At 42.0% G+C, this 24,625-nt stretch overlaps 1 protein-coding gene across 3 annotated transcripts in view; it reads right to left on the bottom strand.

Annotated features, from left to right (window-relative positions):
- The window catches only part of ABCB1 (ATP binding cassette subfamily B member 1), a 207,857-nt gene that overhangs the window by 140,600 nt on the left and 42,632 nt on the right, over positions 1–24,625 (bottom strand). The window contains exons 3-18 of one of the 3 annotated variants that reach the window (XM_072154253.1): positions 15,587–15,665; positions 14,884–15,028; positions 13,999–14,047; positions 11,220–11,411; positions 9,414–9,585; positions 9,201–9,325; positions 8,950–9,121; positions 8,078–8,191; positions 7,100–7,210; positions 6,762–6,887; positions 6,444–6,647; positions 5,202–5,372; positions 4,934–5,095; positions 4,206–4,382; positions 1,649–1,795; positions 97–198 (exon numbers count right to left, since the gene is read on the bottom strand). The exons of 1 other annotated variant lie outside the window; for it this stretch is intronic. In XM_072154253.1, the coding sequence (XP_072010354.1) occupies positions 97–198; positions 1,649–1,795; positions 4,206–4,382; positions 4,934–5,095; positions 5,202–5,372; positions 6,444–6,647; positions 6,762–6,887; positions 7,100–7,210; positions 8,078–8,191; positions 8,950–9,121; positions 9,201–9,325; positions 9,414–9,585; positions 11,220–11,411; positions 13,999–14,047; positions 14,884–15,028; positions 15,587–15,665 (2,248 nt within the window). The remainder of the gene's footprint in view (positions 1–96; positions 199–1,648; positions 1,796–4,205; positions 4,383–4,933; positions 5,096–5,201; positions 5,373–6,443; positions 6,648–6,761; positions 6,888–7,099; positions 7,211–8,077; positions 8,192–8,949; positions 9,122–9,200; positions 9,326–9,413; positions 9,586–11,219; positions 11,412–13,998; positions 14,048–14,883; positions 15,029–15,586; positions 15,666–24,625) is intronic. One more of the 3 variants, XM_072154254.1, reaches the window with a different exon arrangement.

The raw sequence follows: 24,625 nt of genomic DNA, 5'->3' as shown, positions 1-24,625 counted from the left end.
GGATCCATCGTAGGGATAAATATTAACTAACAAGTTACATTCAAGCAGAACATAAAATATTATTATATCAATGTTAACATGGCCAAACATAATTACCTGCAGGAAGAATGTGATAAAAGAGACGGCTCCAAGTGCCAAAAATAACAAACAAAACATGTTGCTTTTGGATCTGACTTCACTTTCCTCACCAGTAAATACCTGAAAGACAAGAAAATGATGAGTACCAAGCATTACTCATCACTAGTATACCAAAAAGATAAAACAGAATAGATATGTAACAATTTCTATGATCCAGCATATACAAGGAGCTTTTGTAAGAAAAACACTCTTCTTAACGGGAACCTGTCAGCAGAAATTGCCCTAATGAACCACTATCAGTTTGTTAGTCACTGTGCGGTCACTGCTCAGAAGCCGGAGCTGCACAGGCGCGGGCCTGGTGTTCTGCGCATGCGCAGATGGCAGGTTCGTCAGAGGAAGGCGCAGCTACGAGGAGCTGCATGCCGAAGATTTCGAGTAGGAGGAACAAAGAGGCTACTGGGGCGTAGAGTAGCCGCACCATGTAGCCTCTGGCTACTCCACGCCCCAGTAGCCTCTTTACAAAATGTACATATTCGGCTAATAAAAGTGCGGGGACGTGAGGATTAGACCTTAAAAGGGCTATCCTCACGTCCTATTGATCCACCTACCACCCAAGCTAACTTCATAGGTAGATCCGTGGTGGTAGGTTCCCTTTAAGTCTGGATTCAGATCCCGCACCCGCCATTTAACACCCCCCTGGCATGTAAATACAGACAACCATTTTCCCGTAGGTCGTACCCTGGAAAAATGGTGTCAGACATTCAAATGCTTGCAGAATTTAATAAGTTAACACCCCTAGACCGGACCCGTAGCTCAATGGATCTACTCATCACTATAGTGAGATTGTAAACTGGTCAAGTCAAAGAGGCAGAGAATTCAGCACGGAAGTCAAGCTCTCTCTGCTTCCGAATTCTTCCTTTGATGTAATATACGTCGCTGCATTCATGCACATCAGTATGTGACTCTACCGAAATTTGGTTTATGATGTCAACTGCACCAAAGAGGGCATTTGAAAGCAGGAGAGCTTGACTTTAGCCCTAAACTCTCTCGACTACGTGACTTTATACAAGCAGTGTACATCTCACTTCAAAGCCGATGATGATGCAACCACACTGGGCCATCTGGGAGGCGGTAATCTGCTTTACGATAGGGTCAATAGGGTCATCTTCTGACAGGTTCCCTTTAAGTAAAAAGTTTATTTTGTATGAACATCTACTCTAAATTATAATGCAAATCTTTACATATGTGGCACCCTCCTATTCCACAGCCCTTAAAGTTGTTGTCTGAAGGTTAAAAACATGGCCGCTTTTTTCCAAAAACAGCTTCACGGCTTCACGCCATGGATAGAGCTTGGTATTGCAACAAAGTCCTATTGTGTCTATACAGATGAACTGCAGTAACATATTAAACCATGGTCCCGTTTGGCACTGCTTTCGGAAGTAAGCAGCCATGATTTTTTCAATCACTGGACAACCCCTTTAAGCATTTTAGTTACATTTGCTTTACTGAGACATTTGCTTTGATCATAGTAAAATTGTAGTACATAATACATTTCTAGCTATTTACTTACCCCGATAATCTTGGAGAATATGATGGCAAAGGCCGGCTGTGTGGCTCCATTTATCAGGGCACAAATAATCCCGACAACAAAGTACGGCCATTCAGGTTTGTTCAGCCTCATGATTTTGAAAAAAGAGACTGGAGGAACTTGTTCAACCTGCAATATAATCAGAAGGAAGACATGTTGAATAAATCATTAGATATCATAATTAGAAAACATTCAGATCAAATCTGTGGGGGGTGAGTTTGATATTTAGGACACAAACAACTACAAGAATATAAAAAGTCTCAGGATCCCTCTTCATTCTGCTGAAAGGTTGTTGTAATGGATACATTTGTGAATAATAATAATAATAATCTTTATTTATATAGCGTCATCAAATTCTGCGTCACTTTACATATCATAGGGGACAGAGTACAAACATAGGGAACAATAGGAGTGAGGGCCCTGCTCACAAGAGCTTACAGTCTATGAGGATGAGGGGGTGACACAAGAGCTTACAGTCTATAAGGATGAGGGGGTGACACAACAGCTTACAGTCTATGAGGATGAGGGGGTGACACAAGAGCTTACAGTCTATGAGGATGAGGGGGTGACACAACAGCTTACAGTCTATGAGGATGAGGGGGTGACACAAGAGCTTACAGTCTATGAGGATGAGAGGGTGACACAAGAGCTTACAGTCTATGAGGATGAGGGGGGACACAAGAGCTTACAGTCTATGAGGATGAGGGGGGACACAAGAGCTTACAGTCTATAAGGATGAGGGGGTGACACAAGAGCTTACAGTCTATGAGGATGAGGGGGTGACACAACAGCTTACAGTCTATGAGGATGAGAGGGTGACACAAGAGCTTACAGTCTATGAGGATGAGGGGGGACACAAGAGCATACAGTCTATAAGGATGAGGGGGTGACACAAGAGCTTACAGTCTATGAGGATGGGGGGGTGACACAACAGCTTACAGTCTATGAGGATGAGAGGGTGACACAAGAGCTTACAGTCTATGAGGATGGGGGGGTGATACAACAGCTTACAGTCTATGAGGATGAGAGGGTGACACAAGAGCTTATAGTCTATGAGGATGAGGGGGGACACAAGAGCATACAGTCTATAAGGATGAGGGGGTGACACAAGAGCTTACAGTCTATGAGGATGAGGGGGGACACAAGAGCTTACAGTCTATAAGGATGAGGGGGTGACACAAGAGCTTACAGTCTATGAGGATGAGGGGGTGACACAACAGCTTACAGTCTATGAGGATGAGAGGGTGACACAAGAGCTTACAGTCTATGAGGATGAGGGGGGACACAAGAGCATACAGTCTATAAGGATGAGGGGGTGACACAAGAGCTTACAGTCTATGAGGATGGGGGGGTGACACAACAGCTTACAGTCTATGAGGATGAGAGGGTGACACAAGAGCTTACAGTCTATGAGGATGGGGGGGTGATACAACAGCTTACAGTCTATGAGGATGAGAGGGTGACACAAGAGCTTATAGTCTATGAGGATGAGGGGGGACACAAGAGCATACAGTCTATAAGGATGAGGGGGTGACACAAGAGCTTACAGTCTATGAGGATGGGGGGGTGACACAACAGCTTACAGTCTATGAGGATGAGAGGGTGACACAAGAGCTTACAGTCTATGAGGATGAGGGGGTGACACAAGAGCTTACAGTCTATGAGGATGAGGGGGTGACACAAGAGCTTACAGTCTATGAGGATGAGGGGGGGCACAAGAGCTTACAGTCTATGAGGATGAGGGGGTGACACAAGAGCTTACAGTCTATGAGGATGAGGGGGTGACACAAGAGCTTGCAGTCTATGAGGATTAGGGGTGACACAAGAGCATGCAGTCTATAAGGATGAGGGGGTGACACAAGAGCTTACAGTCTATGAGGATGGGGGGGTGACACAACAGCTTACAGTCTATGAGGATGAGAGGGTGACACAAGAGCTTACAGTCTATGAGGATGAGAGGGTGACACAAGAGCTTACAGTCTATGAGGATGAGGGGGTGACACAAGAGCTTACAGTCTATGAGGATGAGGGGGTGACACAAGAGCTTACAGTCTATGAGGATGAGGGGGGGGGGCACAAGAGCTTACAGTCTATGAGGATGAGGGGGTGACACAAGAGCTTGCAGTCTATGAGGATTAGGGGTGACACAAGAGCATGCAGTCTATAAGGATGAGGGGGTGACACAAGAGCTTACAGTCTATGAGGATGGGGGGGTGACACAACAGCTTACAGTCTATGAGGATGAGAGGGTGACACAAGAGCTTACAGTCTATGAGGATGAGGGGGTGACGCAAGAGCTTACAGTCTATGAGGATGAGGGGGTGACACAAGAGCTTACAGTCTATGAGGATGAGGGGGTGACACAAGAGCTTACAGTCTATGAGGATGAGGGGGGGGGGCACAAGAGCTTACAGTCTATGAGGATGAGGGGGTGACACAAGAGCTTGCAGTCTATGAGGATTAGGGGTGACACAAGAGCTTACAGTCTATGAGGATGAGGGGGTGACACAAGAGCTTACAGTCTATTTCTGACACTTACCACTTCTTCCCCTTTGTCATTCTCGATCTCTTTTTCATCCGCTGCTGATTTTCTAGAACTGTTCCAACTTGATATCCTCCTCACTAGCTGGGGGCGAGCGTGGTTTACTATATCCTTGGTTTTTTCATTGGCAGTGCCCTCCATAAGGCTTTTCTCATCTTCCTCTGCACCTAAAGTCTAAGAATGACAGTATAATAGTCACATCTCCATTTATTCATAAATTTGGATGTGGTAAGTCTACTGGAAGGTACAATTCCTGAAATAATCACAATACATAGAAACTGCCAGGAATTGAAATTATTTTCCCCCTTTATGCCACCTACATGTCAGGTGGACGTGGAGGGGCATTGGAAGGGGGCTTGGTCAGAGGGAGATTGGTTCGGAATGGGGAATCTAAGCACTTGCTACATCCAGCGACTGCTAAAACCTGAAAAGTCGCTGTTAATAGCGAAATTCTAGGCCAGGCAAGCCATGGTTTAGTTTTAAGGTATTTAAAAAAATTGGGGGGAAGGTGTTGTTTGTCAGGCAGGAGAGGAAAGTGTCTCTTTGAGCAGCTACTTTTGAAAAAGTGGCGCTCAAAAGAACCTCAAAACCAGGCAGATTTTGTGTTTAGTATTGTTTCCGGGTTCTTCACACTTATCATTATAGAAGTAGTGTATTGGATGACTGGATGAGACTGTTAACCCCGGAAGCAGTTTCGATAAAAAGTTTTCCTAACTTCAACTGACCTGCATAGTGACCAGCTTGTAGTAAATCCCTTCCTTCTTCATGAGTTCTCCATGGCTTCCTTGCTCAGTTATGACGCCTTCATAAAATCCAGCAATAGTGTCTGCGTTCCGGATGGTTGACAATCGGTGAGCAATGACGATGGTGGTCCGTCCTTCTCTAGCCTACACAGAAAGTGATCGTTGGTAATCCAAAAAATATATGGGCAAGTGAGAGGCTAAAATATCATCCAATGTTAAACTATAAAGCAACACTGTTGAAAAAAAATACCTTATCCAGAGCTGCCTGGACAACAGCTTCACTCTCCGTGTCCAGAGCAGACGTGGCTTCATCAAGAAGAAGAATTTTGGGGTTTCGAACCAGCGCCCGGGCAATAGCGATTCTCTGCTTCTGACCTCCGCTAAGTTGGGTTCCTCTCTCTCCCACAAGGGTTTCAAATTTCTGCAGATTCATAGAGAAGTTTCTTAATATAGCAACTGTAGACTTTTGAAAGTACAGGCGGCCCCCTACTTAAGAACATCCGATTTACAGAAGATGCCTAGTTACAAACGGACCTCTGGATGTTTGTAATTTACTCTACTTTATCCTTAGGCTACAATGATCAGCTGTAAAAGTTTTCAATGGTCTCTGCAATTAAGCTTTAGTGTTAATCCTGGTTCTTATGACAACCCAACTTTTTTAAAATCCAATTGTCACAGAGACCAAAAAAAATTTGGTTGGGGTTATAATTATAATATATACAGTCCCAACTTACATACAAATTCAACTTAAGAACAAACCTACAGAATCTTGTATGTAACCTGGGGACAGCATAAGTTGTCTCCAGTGTGATATAAAGTTGGATGCCAGATACAGCTTTTGGACCAAGTCCGAACAGCGTCTGCTTATACCTATGCCACCTGTAAGTATATTAACTTCTGATTCCCACCTAATGAACATTCTAGATGACTGAACACAGTGTAAAATGATTCCCAAAAACACCAGGTAAAAGCTCAGAGGAGCCACTGAACCGGCACACTCCGAAAATAGCAACCAGTTCACACGTTCAAAAAAGTTCAGTGCTCAACTTTTGATTCTAGATGACTTATTATGCATTAAGTATTCTGAAATAAACTATTTCACTCATTAGTCAAGTGGATTGTAAACTTTACCATGGAGAACAGTGGGTATCAAACTCACAATGGCAAAGGAAAAAGTAAACAACTGACTGATGTATCACATTATTGTCTTTTTATTCTTAAATGAATCATCTTTGTTTGATTTTTAGCATGGAAGCGTATTTCAGCTTCTCAACCCCTGATGGTTAAGATGCTTTTTAATGAAGTAAAAACCTCTAGAATCTAGTGGTGCACCAAGTTTCTTACAGAAAGTATTCCGAGTACAGAAGCCACTGTTAAGAATAGATGATAGTAGACTAACCTTTTACTATGGAATTATCAAAACAGAAAACAGAAAGTCTATCCAAAATTAAACTGTACAATGATCTAATACATAAAAGCATATAGATCTTACATCTGGAAGCTTCATGATGAAGTTATAGGCATTGGCCTCTTTGGTGGCTTTTACAATCTCCTCCATGGTTACATCTTCCCGGCCAAAGCGGATATTCTCAGCAATAGTGGTATCAAACAGGACGGGCTCTTGGCTGACCACACCAATGATCTCTCTCAAGTATCTGGTGTTCAGATTACGTATGTCCTGTCCATCAATGGTGATCTGTGGGAAGAAGTAAAAATCTATCCATAACCAAGGAGAGGATGAGAAATGATGCCTGCTTGTGCTTATCTTGGACAATGAAAATCAAGTCCATCCTCCACTGATTCCTCTTACCGTGCCTTCATCCGAGTCGTAAAATCTCTGAATGAGCTGGACCGTTGTACTTTTTCCGCACCCACTGCTCCCCACAAGGGCCACCGTCTGACCACTAGGAACCATAAGGTTCAAACCTTTCAGAACCTACAGATAAATAACATTGTCATACTGTGCGTATAATAATACAATAGTACATTACAAACAAATAACACCGCCACACTGTGAAATGAAATTGATGCAGCTATACAGTTCTTGAATAGCAACCAAACAAGGTCTGACAAAGTCCCAGTGTTTAAAGTACGATCATATTACATTCTGGTAATAAATAAATCATTACAACAAGGTAAGTTACTCACCTGGATGTCAGGCCTGGACGGATACGTGAACTTCACATTTGTGAACTGTATGTCTCCCTTAATCTTATCGGGTTTAAAACCAGCGGTGGAAAAACTGTCTATTTTGGGCGGCTGAATAATATAAAAACATTAACATTTTATGCAACAATATAACATTTTATGCAATTCCTCAAATGAATTAAGCCAAAAATGGTGATGATGCACAACAAACGGTTCTAGATTAACAAGCTGTATAGCCTTTGGTGGCCTTTGCAATAGGTGTCTGCTAGAATTTTTGTCACTCCTTTAACAGTCCCCTTCTCTTACAAAGTATGCTTCTAGTCTACACGCCTCTTACAGATCTTCAAGACCACAAATCTGTCAACCCACTTGGCCCAAAGGTAAGGAAAGCAAAAGCCTGAGAAGGTTGGGAGTCTAACCCAGGGCCGGCTCCAGGACTGGGCATACCTGGGCAAGTGCAGGGGCCCAGAGCTGCTGGGGGGCTCATATAAGGAATCAATAGGGTTGAGGGGGGCTTTATATAAAATAAGGAGCCATTTGGTATGATAAACGAGGGAATATTTTAGGGAATAGGAGACTGTTTTAGGTTATGAATTTTTAAGCACAACAGATGAGTTCACTGCAAAGGGGCCCACTAAGGTGCTGTCACCCAGGGGCCTACTGAAACCTTTAGCCGACCCTGGTCTAACCACATGATTCAAAACCCATGGAAATAACCCAAAATAAAAGAATGCCCCCTGATCTTTGTCACATGCTTTATAGCTGGTATTGTAGCTTTGTGATGGGAGCCACAACACCAATAATACGGAGCGTGAACGTTTCATGCAAAAATTGGCCTAGGTTCCCAGGAGAAAAGCACAGCTATGTATACATACTTTACTTTATTTTAGGTTATTTCCAGGGATGTAAAAATAAACTTTCATAAGCCATAGCTAAAGGAGGACACTAATGTGTTCACTAGGTCAAATAAATCCTTACATTGTCGATGATGTTGAATACTGCATAGGCCGCTCCTCTGGCGTTTGAAAATGCTTCAATATTGGGTGATGTTTGTCCAACTGCAAAAGCCCCGATGATGACAGAAAAGAAAACCTAAGAGAATCATACATGAGATATATCTCAGTATTAGCTCAGGACAATTTATCTATATAGTAATAAAAGCTCATTATCCTCGTTAAAGAGAGTCAGTCACTGGATTAGACTGTACAAAGTTGTGGAAAGTGTTAGGTATTGTCGCTGGTGATATGCTGCATATTGCAGCAAAGACTTACCAGTAACACCTGTGGTCAGTGCTAGCACTAATCGCGGTTGTTATCCTGTCGATTGCCACCGGCAAAGCTGCCAGTGGCTTCAATAGGATGGTGGCGAATGGGCGCTGCCATCTTGGTGATGATCGTCGCTCCCCAGTTCTTCATGGGTGTCTACTTTTTTTTAATGAAAGGGTCCTCCTAGGATTAATCGATCAAAGGTTGTCCTGCTGGAATCACAAAGGTCTATCTATAACCTCTTGGGAAACGGTAACTAATGGTAATGCGGAACCGCATCACTGAACCAGGGCTCCAGAGAGAGGTAAGTATGAGGTGTTTGATTTTTTACAACCCCCTCCCCAACCTGAGAGCCCATAGAAAAAAAACCTGATCTCAGAAACACCTTTAAACCAGTCTAACCCACATAAACATTGTGATGAACACAAGCTGCTCTGGGAAACAAAGGATGACAAATGTTTTGTTCAGTTTGAACCTTTAATCTTTTTTAGTTATGTTCAAAATAATAACATTATTAATATGGCACGAAATCCCCAGTGTTACATTATTTAGATTACATGACAAATATTAGCCATCTTTACTTACTGTTAGGACGCTCCCGATAGTGTATTCTTTTGATATAACCAGAGAGGTGCCATACCAGAAGGCCAAGGCATAGGACGCGTATATCATCAGGAATGCAAATCCTATGGACACGTTAGCTGTGATCGCCTTCCTGATGCCGATCCTTTTGGCTTCTTCTAAATTCTTTTCATACCTGTTATAAATATGCAGGTTATACAAGGGTTTGAAGATGCCGATTTAGCTCCCAACAGTATAACAAGTATAACACTGACCTCTTAATTTCCTTATCTTGTCCCCCGAAGGCTATAACAGTCCGGATGGCCGCTAGTACCTCCTCGGCCACCGCTCCAGCCTTGGCGTAAGCCGTAAGCTCCTTGTTAGTAAATGCTGACAACACCTGTGGATGAACAATCACTTCAACACTGAACTTTCTTTTTATACTGTCAAGATGAAATAGTAGCATAAAAATAGTCTTCATTTTCTACCTTTGCCCAAATAGCAGCTGAAGCTCCCATAACAGGACTGATTGCCAAAATAACCAGGGTCAACTTCCAGCCCTTTATAAAGCCGATAATAAATCCGGTAATAAAAGTAGTCAACGACTGTATCAGCATGCCGATTTTATCGCCAATGCCTTCGTTGATTTTTTGGACGTCACTGGAATGGAAATAAACAAAAAGAAGGAAAACAATGTAAGAAGAAGACTAAGTAATAATGTGGGAGTGAGGTCGTACAAGACAACTTCTATATCGTCCAAAGGTGAGGCATAATCTTGGATCAAGGGCTTATACGTATGTATGAACCTGTTCTGCCTTCCCTTCCTTTCTGCACTCAGATGTACTGTCCATGTTTCACGTATTATCTCTTCCTCTGCTTCGTAAACAACACACAAGACCTATTTTAAGGTATATGAATGAGATAATTGTTCTTCAAAAGTCTCCATAGAAACCAATCAGGTATCTCAGTGCAAGACTTTCCAACAATGAGACACAATATCATGTTGTAATTGCTACTTGTGCATCTATAATGGAACACAGAAGTTTCCATGTATCCATCAGACGTTATTTCTTTATTACCAAACAAAATGGCCTCCCTGCATATTAAGACAAGGGTATTATACTGAAATTAGGGCTGACGTTTTCTTAATTTGTCAAACTTTTCAAGTTAGAAGAAGCAGGAAGATGTGTCGTGATGTGTTGTTTGTCATTGTACATTTTAGAGTTTGTAATCCACCGCTATTTCCTGTGGTGATTGCAGCAGAGAGAAGCCACAAGCTTAGAGTAAAGTGTATGTAAAGATTCAATTATAGGGACCTTTACAGAATTTTAGGATCCCTCTTCGGCATGACCTTGTGCCCATGTAGTTTGTTTTTGTCAAGCAGGAAAAATATATATTGTATGTAGACTTTATAGGATAATATGTTGGACTTTGTAGGATAATTGTTCTTGAAAATGTTGCTACCTGATGATCATTAAAATATTAAATTAAAATATCTAGTCATTTACAGTGTGCACCTCTTCCAAAAGAAGACCGGAGGGAGATGAGAATAACCCAAGCATGGATGGTTTGATCTCCATGTATGTAGAAGTGTTCTTCACGTGATTGCCCCAGTAAAGGTAAGTTCTTATTTGCACTTCTTTGTTACTTTGTAACAAAAGATATATTAATGATTTGCTATATCCAAAATACATACATAGATGTAGCGAGGGACTATTCACATCTTTGGGACTGTGCCCCAAGTACCTGTCAATGGCGGCCTTTCGTCGGGTTTCCCGAATATTTCTGATTTGCGCCGAATTGCCCCGGGATTTTGGCGCACGCGATCGGATTTTGGTGCAACGGCGCCGGCTTTCACTCGACAGAAATCGGGGGCGACGGATTCAGACAAACCACGGAATTTAAAAAAGGTTTTGTGTTGCAAGATCAAGCACTCACATGCACCAGGAAGAAGAAGGTGAACTCCGGCGGACCTCGGCGCAGGAGCAACACAGGAAAAAACTCGTACACACGATCTTAGTGAATCGCGCTGGACCCGAAGTTGGACAACGCACCGCGGAATCGTGACGGGACGGGTAAGTAAATCTGCCCCAATGTTTGTGACCGCCAGTGCAGAATCAATGCTGAAAGAGATGATTTGCATGAGGAAAAGTTACGTGAGGGACCCAAGTTAAACTTTCACCCTGGGGGGTTGTGAATCTTTAGTTACACCCCTGCTATTCACTATTTTGGGACAATGCACTAGGAGTATATAGCGAAGCATATAAAAGCATAGCCTGATAGTTAGTACTCACTCGGTCAGCCTGGTGTTCAGTTCTCCGGCATCATTCACATCAAACCAGCTGATCTCCTGCCTCAGCACCGCATGGAAGAAATTCTTTCTTAGTTTTCTAATCTGCCGACCGGCAGCCAATGTCCAGAACGCGATCTGTACATAACCAGCGAGAAGCACTGCAAATCCTAAACCCGTGTAGTAATAGGCGTACCTGCACCAGGAGGAGATTACATTAGTAGTACGGTAATAATAAAGACCTATTTAGGTTACAGTATCTATGATGTGTCTATAGGATGGGCATTTTTTTGACATCACATACATATGTTATACAAGCAGTCCCCTACTTAAGGACACCCAACTTACAGAGGACCCCTAGCTAAAGAGGGACCTCTCTGCCCCCTGTGACCTCTGGTGACCTCTGGATGTTACTATAGTCCTAGACTGCAATGATCAGCTGTAAGGTGTCTGTAATGAAGCTTTATTCATAATCCTTGGACCCATTACAGCTAAATATTTTGAAACTCCAATTGTCACTGGGGCAAAAAAATTTTTTGTCTGGAGCTACAATTATAAAATCTACAGTTCCAACTTACATACAAATTCAACTTAAGAACAAACCTACGGAACCTATCTTGTACGCAACCCGGGACTGTCTCTACTGTCTTATCTGTTCTCTGCGGTGGATTCGGGTCCGGCCGGGATTCATCAAGGTAGTTCCTCCGACGTCCACCAGGTGGCGCTGCTGCGCTGAAAAGCATCTGAACGCACTTGAATTCACCGAGCTGGACCAAGTGAAGGTAAGCGCGTCCCAAGCGACACTTTTATTGTTTTAAATGCGGCGGTTTTTCCGAATCCGTCGGGTTTTCGCTCGGCCACGCCCCCCGATTTCCGTCGCGTGCATGCCGACGCCGATGCGCCACAATCCGATCACGTGCGCCAAAATTCCGGGGCAATACAGGGGAAATCGGCGCAAATCGGAAATATTCGGGTAACACGTCGGGAAAATGCGAATCGGGCCCTTAGTAAATGACCCCTAATGTAATTATAATCCTACTGTTTCAGCCCCTGAATATCCAGGAATCGTATTGAGCAGTGACCTTCGCCTTTCGCTTTTATGACTATGTCACTAGTGTGTTTTGCTCATCCCTACATACAGGAGAGGTGTGCGATCAGATATGGATCGCCTACAGAAATAGCTTATTGTTAATATATAACCCCAGGCTCTATTACACTTGTACTTTACACCACCACTTATTGTATGTGTTCTCTCTCCTAATATATACAGTATTGGCACATTAAAGGTAGTCCCTGAGTTACGTACAGGATAGGTTCTGTAGCTTTGTTCTTAAGTTGAATTTGTGTGTAAGTTGGAACTGTAGATTTTATAATTGTAACCCCAGTCAATTTGGTTTGGATTTTAAAAAATGTTGGGTTGTCAACAGTTTTAACAAGGATTAACAATAAAGCTTCATTGCAGACACATTTGGTGACTGTTACAGCTGATTATTGTAGCCGAAGGCTAAAGTACAGTAACTTACCAACATCCAGATGTCCGTTTGTAACTAGGGGTCGTATGTAAGTCAGGTGTTCTTAAAGGAAACCTACCACTTGTAGTGGCAGGTTTCCGATGGCAATACCGGGCACCAGCTCAGGGTGAGCTGGTGCCGGAGCTTATTTTAGTTAGTGTTTTAAACCGCGGTATCGCGGTTTAAAACACTTTTTAAACTTTATAGCCGGCGCATGGAGGTACGCGCTCGGCGCTTACCATGCGCGCGGCTCTCATTCACTTCCTATGTAGCCGCGTGCACGGTAAGCGCCGAGCGCGTACCTGCCTGCGCCGGCTATAACGTTTAAAAAGTGTTTTAAACCGCGATACCGCGGTTTAAAACACTAACGAAAATAAGCCCGGTATTTCCATCAGAAACCTGCCACTACAAGTGGTAGGTTTCCTTTAAGTAGGGGACCGCCTGTATAGTACTAATTCTCTTACCCTGCATATACGGACGCTACACAATATTATTTCTTCTTCCTTGTATATATGTGCACAATTATATTTCTTATCAGCATATAGACCGGAAAGCTTCCAGCATATATAGAGTGTATATACTGATATATAGGGGGTCATTTACTAAGGGCCCGATTCGCGTTTTCCCGACGTGTTACCCGAATATTTCCGATTTGAGCCGATTTTTCCTGAATCGCCCTGGGATTTTAGCGCACGCGATCAGATTGTGGCGCATCGGCGCCGGCATGCACGTGATGGAAATCGGGGGCGTGGCCGAACGAAAACCCGACAGATTCGGAAAAAACGTCGCATTATTTTTTTAAAAAAGTGTCGCTGGACACCTGGTGGACGTCGGAGGAACTGCCGTAGTGAATCGCCGGAAGACCCGAATCCACCGCATAGAACGCGCCGCTGGATCGCGAATGGACCGGGTAAGTAAATCTGCCCCATACTGTCAATGGTGCCCCATCACGCCAAACACCCCACATTCATAGGGGGAGGATGAGGCGACGAGCGTCATATTCCACTGTACGGGATCAGATCTTAACAAGTTGGGACTGCAAAAGCAAAGGCCCATTTTAACAGCGCTACACACAGAATTGTTATCAGAATCGGCTAATTACATAACATTTATGGGGGGTTTCCTGACTTTTATGCCCTGATATTTTATTTCAGCATCCTCATCTTGTGTCATCAGGAGGTAAGGATAATTTTTCAATATTTAAATTCCCGGAATACCCCTCTACGGCAAAAACATTAAGGTCCAGCAGGTTGCAGTAAGTCTTGTACTTACGTTGACATTTGATTTTGGAACTTTATAGATGCATTTATCATTTCTTCCACTGCAGAGAATAAAATAATAATATATCACTACTTTTGATTAAAGATGTACTTACTCGCCTCTTAGAAAGCAACCCATTTCCAGCACTAACTCTCCAGTCCCTTTCTCTGAGCAATCACATCTGAATGGCCCTTGGGCCCCTGGTTATTACTCATGGCCTCCCTCCTTCTAAAAAATCAACTTTTAAAATTATACTAAAGAGCCTAAAGTGCTATGGGAGTCTTACCAGAGCCCCTCTGTGATGTAGCTTCATATACTGTTATACTGTGCAGGAGGCCCATTTGTGAAATTACAGCATAGGGAGGAAGTGCTGATAGAGTAGGGGGGTTGGGTGACATGCTCCTTTACAGTGTAACAGCCTGTGCAGCAAGAGCTCGGAGGGGCTCTAGTAACACCTCCTCCATAGCACATCAGACTCTAAAAGTTGATTTTAGAAGTAAGGAGGCCATGGATAACAAGTATAAGAATATTACCACAGTCACGGTGCCTGGATCTATGAGTAATGTCCCTGGTTTATCAGGATGAAGTTTGATGGTAAATTTCCTTTAAATAAGACTAATGTGGAACCACAGCACATTTGAAGCTTATATTATATTACAATTATTATTATTATTATTATTATTTTATCATAGTGGTTTTGGTCCCAGATACTAATTCACAGTGGGTAAACCATATACAAAATGTCAACATGGAAATTATCTTATAAAAGCTGAATACTGACTGTTTCCTACGGGTAACAAGGTCACATGACTCAAATCAAGGTATGACATGGATCATTTAGTCATAGTACATTACGCAATGGAATTTATACTAGTAAAACAAGCCATATTTACTCACAGGTGACATTTTTCCCAAAATCCACAAAGCTGTCTGTCATGTCTCCAAAGACGAGCATCATGAGCGGCAGCCCGGCACCGTGAGCCATCGCTGCAATTGTGCCAACCACCATTAGGATTTTATCTACTCCTCCAGCATATCGGAACTAGAAAAATAATATGTATTATAACATCATAGAAATATCTAAGACCGTGTCACAAACAGTGGATGAAAAGAAAGCACTGATCCACAAAAGTAATCACGTGATCATCGTCAAACAATTCACAATGAGGCCATTTGAAAACGCAACTCTTACCACAAAAAACAAGCCTTCAGATGCCTATGCAAAATTGTGAATCTACTATTTTTTTTACTACTTTGGTTATTTAGACCAAGCAAGTCTACTCCACAAGTGATCAAGGAAAGGAAATGAGCCTTGAACAAGTGTGTTGCCATTAAAGACGCCGGATTGATAAATGATAATGGGACATTTTCTGCGATTAATCTAATTAAATCAGAAATTAGACCATAGCAGTCTGGAAGGAAACATGTGCTAAGGGCTCAAGCTGCAATGAAATATTCCCCATAGATCTATGGTGAGCAACTCAGCAATCAGCTTTGACCTATATGAACAACCTTAAGTTCCCTAGAGCGCCACCACAGGTGGGATTAAGAATTACATGGTGACTATTGCTATGTCCTATATAACGGGTCTACTTCTTACCATTGTGGTAGGGCTGACCATCTTTGGTTTTTCCTCTTTTTTCTTGTCCTTTGACTTGGAGAAGAAGCCTTTTTTCTTGCTGCAATCAAAGATCACATCCAGTCAGATCCCATATTACATAATGTGCAGAAATAATGAGATCTTATCTTTATGGCACAGGAAAGAGATCCGTCATTACTAATTATACATAATTGTATTGCATGGGGTTATAGAGACATATGGTACATATGGTTACAAGGTACAAGGCAATGTGGACAGTAGTAGATTATAATATTGGTCAAAGGATGGTAGCCAAGGGCCCAAGCATTCAAGGGGGCCCATGGCCACCCAAGCCACCCACCAAATGTTATACTGAGAAGGACCTTCACCCATGAAATCCTCATACATCTGTTCCTGATCTCAATACACATGTATACAAGAGCCATTTCAGGACCCTCGAAGGTCCTGAAACTCTAGATAGATATCAGGCAGAAGGGACACATGCTCCATTCCACAAGAAACTTTTACAGCCCAGCGCTTATAATCTCTACACCGAACCCCTACCCAGTGTGACATCCTGTAATCAATACCCGGGGGGCACCAGACTGCATGGGAACACTCTATGACAGTGATGGTGAACCTTTTACAGTCTGAGTGCCCAGACTACAACCAAAACCCACTAATTTATCACAAAGTGCCAATGTAAGCAGTAATTTATGTATTTGTTAAACTGTTCTCCCACAACATTTATTCATGCCAGCCTCCTGAGGACACCAATACAATTGAAAGTAGAAGTAAAAACTTGGACTATCACTGTAGCTTCTCTCCAGGGTCCCCTTGTCCAGGAAGAGTCGTGGGGCCAGCAGAAGGACCTTCAAAGATAAACTGGTCCTCTGCACACCTTCACGCTTTTCCTTCAGCCCCGAGCAGCCAAGAGGTTCTAGGTGCCAGGGATCCAAAATTATAGCTCCTATAATCCAGGACGTGTCTCATACATGCTTGGCCACTGAGGTGCCACCCTGTGAGGACATATGAGATACGTCCTTGGCGATTAAAAGGTTAAAATAGCACTGAGATTGGTAAATCCTGACTTGCGTGGGACTGCAGATAGATTCTTGGAATCCTGTCTGGTGAACTCTCTGCTAGGGTGGTATCTTGAGTGCCACCTCTAGCACTCGTGCCGTAGCTTCACCACCACTGCCCTATGACAATGGCTGTATATACATACATTTCCAGGAGAAATGCCAAATTTATAAGGAAGTTGCTCTAAAATTCATACTTCCCTGGTAAGACATGTACAAGTTGACAAGTCCGTTAAAAGGGAAACTACAGCCCTTTAAGAATTATTTGACACTGAAGTTACCTAATAAATTGCATAACATAGTAAGATGTATACAGAATAGTATATAATATACTGTATATTATAATATATATAGAACAATGTACAGTACTTATATGGCAGAACTCTGTGTAGTGTGTATATAGCACATACTATTAAATCCTGGTTGATATAAAGCAACACACATTCCATTACAGAAGTGAAGTAGATACAAGATTTTATGAAGCTATTTTAGGTAATGTTTGGATACTTGTTTACTCAGCGCCGTTGATATGACTCAGATGACTTTCCTAGAGATATACTGAACTTTGTCCTATTCCGAGTATGACCATCTTTATATTTTCCTTTTTGTATTTTTAATATTTAAAGTCAACAAAAGTTTTTGAATAGCAACTGCTACTAAAAAATCAATACAAGGAATTTCTTTAAAAATAAAAAAAATTAACCATAATAAAATTCAATACAATTAATAAATGATTAAAAAAAATGGATAATACAAAACAATGGTGAACATTTACTTACCCGGTCTGGAGGAGTTCCTGAAAGTGCATTGTCCAACGACAATGCACTGTGCGCGATATAATAAGATTGTGCGCCCGATATCCTGCATGTGTCGCTCCCGCTCAGGTCCGCCGGAGTTCACCTTCTTCTTCCCGGTGCATGTAAGTGCTTGATCTTGCGACACAATTTTAAAGTTAAATCCCGCAGTTTGTCTGAATCAGTCGGATTTTCCGACGCCCCCCCCCACCAATTTGTGTTGCATGAAAGCCGCCGCCACTGCGCCAAATTATGATCACGTGCGCCAATATCCCCTTCTAAATGCCTGTCCCAGCGGCACAAGTCCAAAAACGACGGAATATCAGACTGAAGTGTGGTCCGCAGGACCCTTGGTAAATAAGCCCCAATCTATCCAATACATTGACAATTTAAAAATATTTTAAAAAATACTCAAAATCAATGCAATAAACAAAGAAAGTACCAAATATCTACAGGATAAATAAACCATAAAAATAGTAAAAAGTAACACCATAAAGATGAAAAAGACGAAGAATGTAAACAATACTTTAAAAAAATTAAATACTTAAAATGAATATACCGGTAATATTGGAAATTAAAAATTAAATTCTATACAATAAATAAACAATTTTGATTTTTTTTAGGCTTTTAGACTCAATTTAGACATTTTAGGCCATCATGATAAACCAGGGACATTACTCATAGATCCAGGCACCGTGACTGTGGTATCTGCTTATATTTGTTATCCATGGCCTCCTTCCTTCTAAAATCAACTTTTATTATAATGCTATGCCTGAAGGCCTCTGGGGGTGTTACCAGAGCCACTCCATGCTGCAGCTTCACAAGCTATTACACTGTCTATCCCTCCCTCTTGTGCCTTAGGACTTCCTCCCAACCTCTTCCTGTTGTAGTCTCAGCACATAGAGGGAAGGGGATAATACTCCGTGTGTAACAACCCCCCCAGAGCCCTTATGACTCATTATCATAATTTTAAAAGTTGATTTTAGAAGGGAGGAGGCCATGGATAACAAATATAAGAAGATTCCCACAGTCCCGGTGCCCGGATCTATGAGTAATGTCTCCGGTTTATCAGGATGGCCTAAAATGTCTAAATTGAGTCTAAAAGCCTAAAAAAAAAATCAAAATTGTTTATTTATTGTATAGAATTACATTTTTAATTTCCAATGTTACCGGTATATTAATTTTTAGTTTTAAGACATCTAAGTGCAAAAATGTGATTTTTTTTTTTACAGTGCCATATACGGGTTGCATAACTTTTAAGTTTTTTCAATAATTAAGACAAAAATTTGTAAGAAATAATAAGCCTCTATTAATCATTGAAATATTATTTTTTTCTGAAGTCTTTTTAATGTATCCAAATACTGGAGATGCCAAGAAATAACAAAAAGCTTTAACTCACTCCATAAATCCCCTTCACCAAGTGCAGTTACAGAAGGAAAGTGATTGCAGAGCTTTTTGGCATCTTTTGTGATGACATTTTGGAAACTCCTCCGCCTCCCCGTTCATACAGGAGCGTAGCTGTCAGTCTTCCTCTTCCTCCCGTGTCTGAACTGTTCCATTAGAAGCCACAAGATTTCACAATGTCCCCGACGCTGCTCTTGTTATACTGAATTTTTCCTTGTACCTTTTGATTCCCAATATCACCAGTGTGTAAGAGGGGAGTAAAAAGACTGCTCCTCCTGCTGCTTTCACTCTGCAGTTTTAGGACCTTCAAAGGTCCTGAAATGGCAGTTGTGTACATGTGTATTGAGAGCAGGAACAGATGTACGAGAATTTCATAGGTGAAGGTCCTTCTGAGTATAACTTTTTTGCTGGTTTGGTGGGCCCCCTAGAAGGCTTAGGCCCTGGACTACCGCCCAAACCTTTTGTATTATAATCCACTACTGCTGTTTAAAGTCTAATGTTTCCCACCACATCAATCAGACCCCTGTGATTCAGGATAAAGGTCTACTCCCAGAAAATGGTTTAGGGGACAGTTCATGCAGTTGATATGCTGCAGGAGGTGAAATAAAGATCACCCTTTTTGCACTATTTATTGGAGTCCTACCTTACCTTCTATTATAGTATACCATCAAAATCCACCATGATAAACCAGGGACACTTACCCATAGATCCAGGCACTGACTATCGTAATCTTCTTTTGCTTGTAATCAATGGCCTCCTTCCTTCTAAAATCAACTTTTATAATTATGCTAATGAGCCAGAAGGGCTACTGGGGCAGTTTCCAGAGCCCCTGTATGCTTTAGATTCACAGACTGTTACACTGTGCACTGAGCACTTCCCTCTCCCGCTGTGTGATGAAGCTTCCTCTGCTGCAGTGAGAGAATACAACAGGTATAAGTGGTAACAACCTCAAAGCCCTTCTGACTTATTAGCATAATGTTTGAAGTTGATTTTAGAAGGAAGGAGGACACAGATTACAAATATAAAGAGAAGATTACATGGATCTATGAGTAAGTGTCCCTGGTTTACCCATACTTGATTTTAATGGTCCTTTAGAATAATATTCTACATAATGCTGCTTCCATAGACCTGGGATTCCTCCCTGTCCTCTCCTTCTCATAGCTTTTTTTTCTAACCAATTCTTTAATTTTTTTTTAATTCATCCACTTGGCCAAAAGATTTAGCCCCCAGAAGTTTAAATATGGACTGGCCTTTAATAGACAAGGAGGTGGTAACATGTATTTTCTATGGGGGGGGGGGTGACCCTGTGCTGTATTAAAAGAAAAGGTTACCACCCCCTTGGCTAATATAAGATAACACACATATAAACCTCCAGGGGATTGTGTATTCCACATCTAACTAAAATTGGACAAACCCTCGATCCATCTGTAGTTGAAAGGACTTTGTAATCTCCATGAGTGACTCTGTATTGCCTCGCAGTCATAAATCTTCAGAATATAATCAGCTTTTCTGATATAATGTTATTTTCATGACAAAAAGCAAACATTCAGCACAGGTTTGGAAAACCTATTGAAAACCCGCAGTGAGCTTTGTTTACTCAGCAATAAAAAAAATTGATCACGTGCTGCCATAAAGACTGAAAACCGAAGCCTTGACAGAAGCGAGCTGGATCCTTGTATGTGACTATGTGACCGCGGACATGAAGGAAATATGTGTCATCTCTAGGAAAACACATGTCATGGTGAAGGGCTGCGAGTGCTGGAAGATTTACAAAGGAGTCCAAAGACATGACGAAAGCTCAAGCACAGACAGGACTGACCATCTAGTGTTTATATTGGGGGTCCTGACCCTCTGTGGTGGAAGATTTCATTAGGTTCTCTACTTTCAGCAAATAATTGATATTGTTTGTGCAATTAGAAATGTTACAATTTCGATTATATACTTTCTGTATTAATTCCTCATTGTTTTCCAGATCTCTGCTTGTTGTCATTATATAGAAAGTTTCATTGTTTACTTCCTGGGGATAAAAAAAAAATTGTTATTAACCCCTTAACGCTCTGCGCCGTAGCTCTACGGCGCAGAGGTATAAGGGATGTATGAAGAGGGCTCACGGGCTGAGTCCTCTTCATACAGAGGTGGGGGTTTTTGCATAATGCATAAAACCCCCACCGCTAATAACCGCGGTCGGTGCGGGCGCCGCCATCTTTTTTTCGATCGCCACGCCCCCGAACGTCATCGGGGGGCGGCGATCGGTTGCCATGGTAGCCTCGTGTCTTCTTTTGACACGAGGCTATCTGGCAGCTGCAGATTCGTTACAATGAGCCAGTGGCTCATTGTAATGAATGTGCTGCAAAAATGCCATATATTGCAATACAGAAGTATTGCAGTATATGGTAGCAGCGATCTGACCATCTAGGGTTAATGTACCCTAGATGGGCTAAAAGATAGTGAAAAAAAAAAGTTTAAAAAATAAAAAAAATTAATAAAATATTAAAAGTTCAAATCACCCCCCTTTCCCTAGAACGGATATAAAACATAATAAACAGTAAAAATCACAAACATATTAGGTATCGCCGCGTCCCAAAATGCCCGATCTATCAAAATATAAAAACGGTTACAGGCGGCGGTGACCTCCGAGGCGGGAAATGGCGCCCAAATGTCCGAAATGCGACTTTTACACCTTTTTACATAACATAAAAAATGAAATAAAAAATGATCAAAATGTCGCACAGACCTCAAAATGGTAGCAAAGAAAACGTCGCCTCATTTCGCAAAAAATGACCCCTCACACATCTCCGTGCGCCAAAGTATGAAAAAGTTATTAGCGTTAGAAGATGGCAAAAAAATTTTTTTCGTTTTTGTACACATTCGTTTAATTTTTGAAAATGTATTAAAACACAATAAAACCTATATAAATTTGGTATCACCGCGATCGCACCGAACCAAAGAATAAATTAGGCGTGTTATTTGAAGCGAAGAGGGAAAGTCGTAAAAACTGAGCCCACAAGAACGTGACGTGCGGTTTTTTTTAAATTTTTCCACATTTGGATTTTTTTTTCAGCTTCGCAGTACACGGCATGTTAAAATAAATAACATTACGGGAAAGTAAAATTTGTTACGCACAAAATAAGCCCTCACACAGGTCTGTACACGGAAAAATGAAAAAGTTATGGATTTTTGAAGTTGGAGAGCGAGAAATGAGCCGAAAAACCCTCCGTCCTTAAGGGGTTAATCATGTGCACACAGGTGCAGGACTTGATATATATCCCTGGTCATGTGATGTCACACAGGTGCAGGACTCGATATATATCCCTGGTCATATGATGTCACACAGGTGCAGGACTCGATATATATCCCTGATCATGTGATGTCACACAGGTGCAGGACTCGATATATATCCCTGATCATGTGATGTCACACAGGTGCAGGACTCGATATATATCCCTGGTCATGTGATGTCACACATGTGCATGGCTCGTTATATCCCTGGTCATGTGATGTCACACAGGTGCATGACTCGATGTATATCCCTGGTTATGTGATATCACACAGGTGCAGGACTCAATATATATCACTGGTCATGTGATGTCACACAGGTGCAGGACTCAATATATATCCCTGGTCATGTGATGTCACACAAGTGCAGGACTCTATATATATCCCTGGTCATGTGATGTCACACAGGTGCATGACTCGATGTATATCCCTGGTTATGTGATATCACACAGATGCAGGACTCAATATATATCCCTGGTCATGTGATGTTACATAGGTGCAGGACTCAATATATTCCTGGTAATTTGATGTCACACAGGTGCTGTGCTCCTGTGTGACATCACATGACCAGGGATATAACCAGCCGTGCACCTGTATGATATCACATGACCAAGTATATAACGAGCCGCGCACTTTTGTGTAACATCACATGACCAGGGATATACTGAGCCGTGCACCTGTGTGACATCACATGACCAGGAATATAACGAGCAGTGCACCTGTGTGACATCACATGACCAGGGATATAGTGAGCCGTGCACCTGTGGGACATCACATGCCCAGTGAGCGGCGTTTATCAATGGAAGTAAACATCAAAGCTTCCTATATGATGACAGCAAGCAGAGATCTAGAAGACAATGAGGAATTGATACAGAAAGTATATTGGAAAATTGTATAACTTTAGCAATTACTTGGTGAAAGTGGACAACCCCTTTAAGAAGAAAGTGGACAACCCCTTTTGTCCACCCTCTTAAGTCTCTCCATTCAAGACACAAAGGCACTTGGCTTGGAATGTGCTTGGGGAGGGTTGCCACCTTGTTGGGCAGTATTATGTTTGTACAGTTACCAGATTAAAGGAAATCAACCATCACAATCCATCATGATAAACCAGGGACACTTATTCATAGATTCAGGCACCGTGACTGTGATTATCCATGGCCTCCCTCCTTCTAAAATCAACTTTTATCAACTGGGAGCATTACCAGAGCCCCTCCTTGCTGTAGCTTCACAGACTGTTACACTGTGAAAAGAGGTGCTGCGGGAGCTAAGGGGAGGAGGAGACAGTGTAACTGCCTGTCAAGCTGCAGCACAGATGGGCTCTGGTAACAACCCCCCCCGCGAGCCCTTCAGGCTCATTAGCATAATTTTAACCATTGATTTTAGAGTGATGGAGGTCATGGATAACAAATATAAGAACATTACCACAGTCACGGTGCCTGGATCTATGGGTAATATATGGGTAATTTATTTTAAGGGAGCAAACTTTAGCAGGTATAGAACCTGATGCTATGACATGTTACATAATTACCAACTTCAGGTTTACTAAGAATCGGAATTTGCTGTTATTGTTTCTATAAATTCCGGAAAATTCGGGACATTTGAAAATAATTGTTTTACAAATATTTATTACTAAGGCTCAAAGTCCTCTTCTCCTGCTTGGTACCTTGTTTGATAATGTGTATTTATTATCTTTGGGACAGGAGATAAGCAGATGCCATATAACTCTACCTCTACTAACTATTTGGATCAGGCCCAATGCAGCCCAACACATCAGACCTCATTTAACCTTTAACAAAAGAAAACTTGGAGCAGCGGCGCCACATTAATGTCATTGTTTTTTTTACAATTATTTAACATTGGAAGTAACTTATGGAGGTTGAGAGGGTTCCAGGAGGCTTAGAGGACCTGTCAGGGCAATTTGAGACACTAAACCACCTTCAGGTTCTTAGAGACCAGTGGTTTAGTGTCCCAAATAGTCCCTTAGCTAGTCCCTCTGTGCCCACTATCAAGAAAAAAACCTTAGTACTAACCTAGATGAGGCGCATTGGACCCATCTCTGGTGCTCCCCGCACCTGTTCATTAATTCAATGAAGCCGGAGTGCTACACACTGGCTGCGATGTAATACACCGGCTTCACTTTGAGACTGCGCTGCTCCGGAACTAGGTAAGTATAAAGATTCTTTTTGTAACAACAGGCACAGAAGGACTAGCCAAAGGGATGATTTGGGACACTAAATCACCAGTCTGTAAGGACATGTGGATGGTTTAGTGTCCCAAATCGCACCAAATCAATGTCATTTAAAGGACATCTACCAGCAGGATGAAAGAATGTATGCACATGAGCCTGAGGGGCTCCAGGCTCCATTAGAGCCCTTTAGGCTCATTTGTATCTAGTCCTTCACCCTGGTGGTAGATGCCCTTTAAAGGGGTGTCCAGGGGGTGAAAAACATTGCTACTTCCTTCCAAAAACAGTGCTACACTTGTGCCAGTATTGCAACAAAACA

This window comes from Engystomops pustulosus, chromosome 5, assembly GCF_040894005.1.
Source record: "Engystomops pustulosus chromosome 5, aEngPut4.maternal, whole genome shotgun sequence".
Taxonomy (NCBI): Eukaryota; Metazoa; Chordata; class Amphibia; order Anura; family Leptodactylidae; genus Engystomops; species Engystomops pustulosus.
Note: the sequence above shows the minus strand (reverse complement) of the source record. Positions and strands in the feature narration are given on the sequence as shown.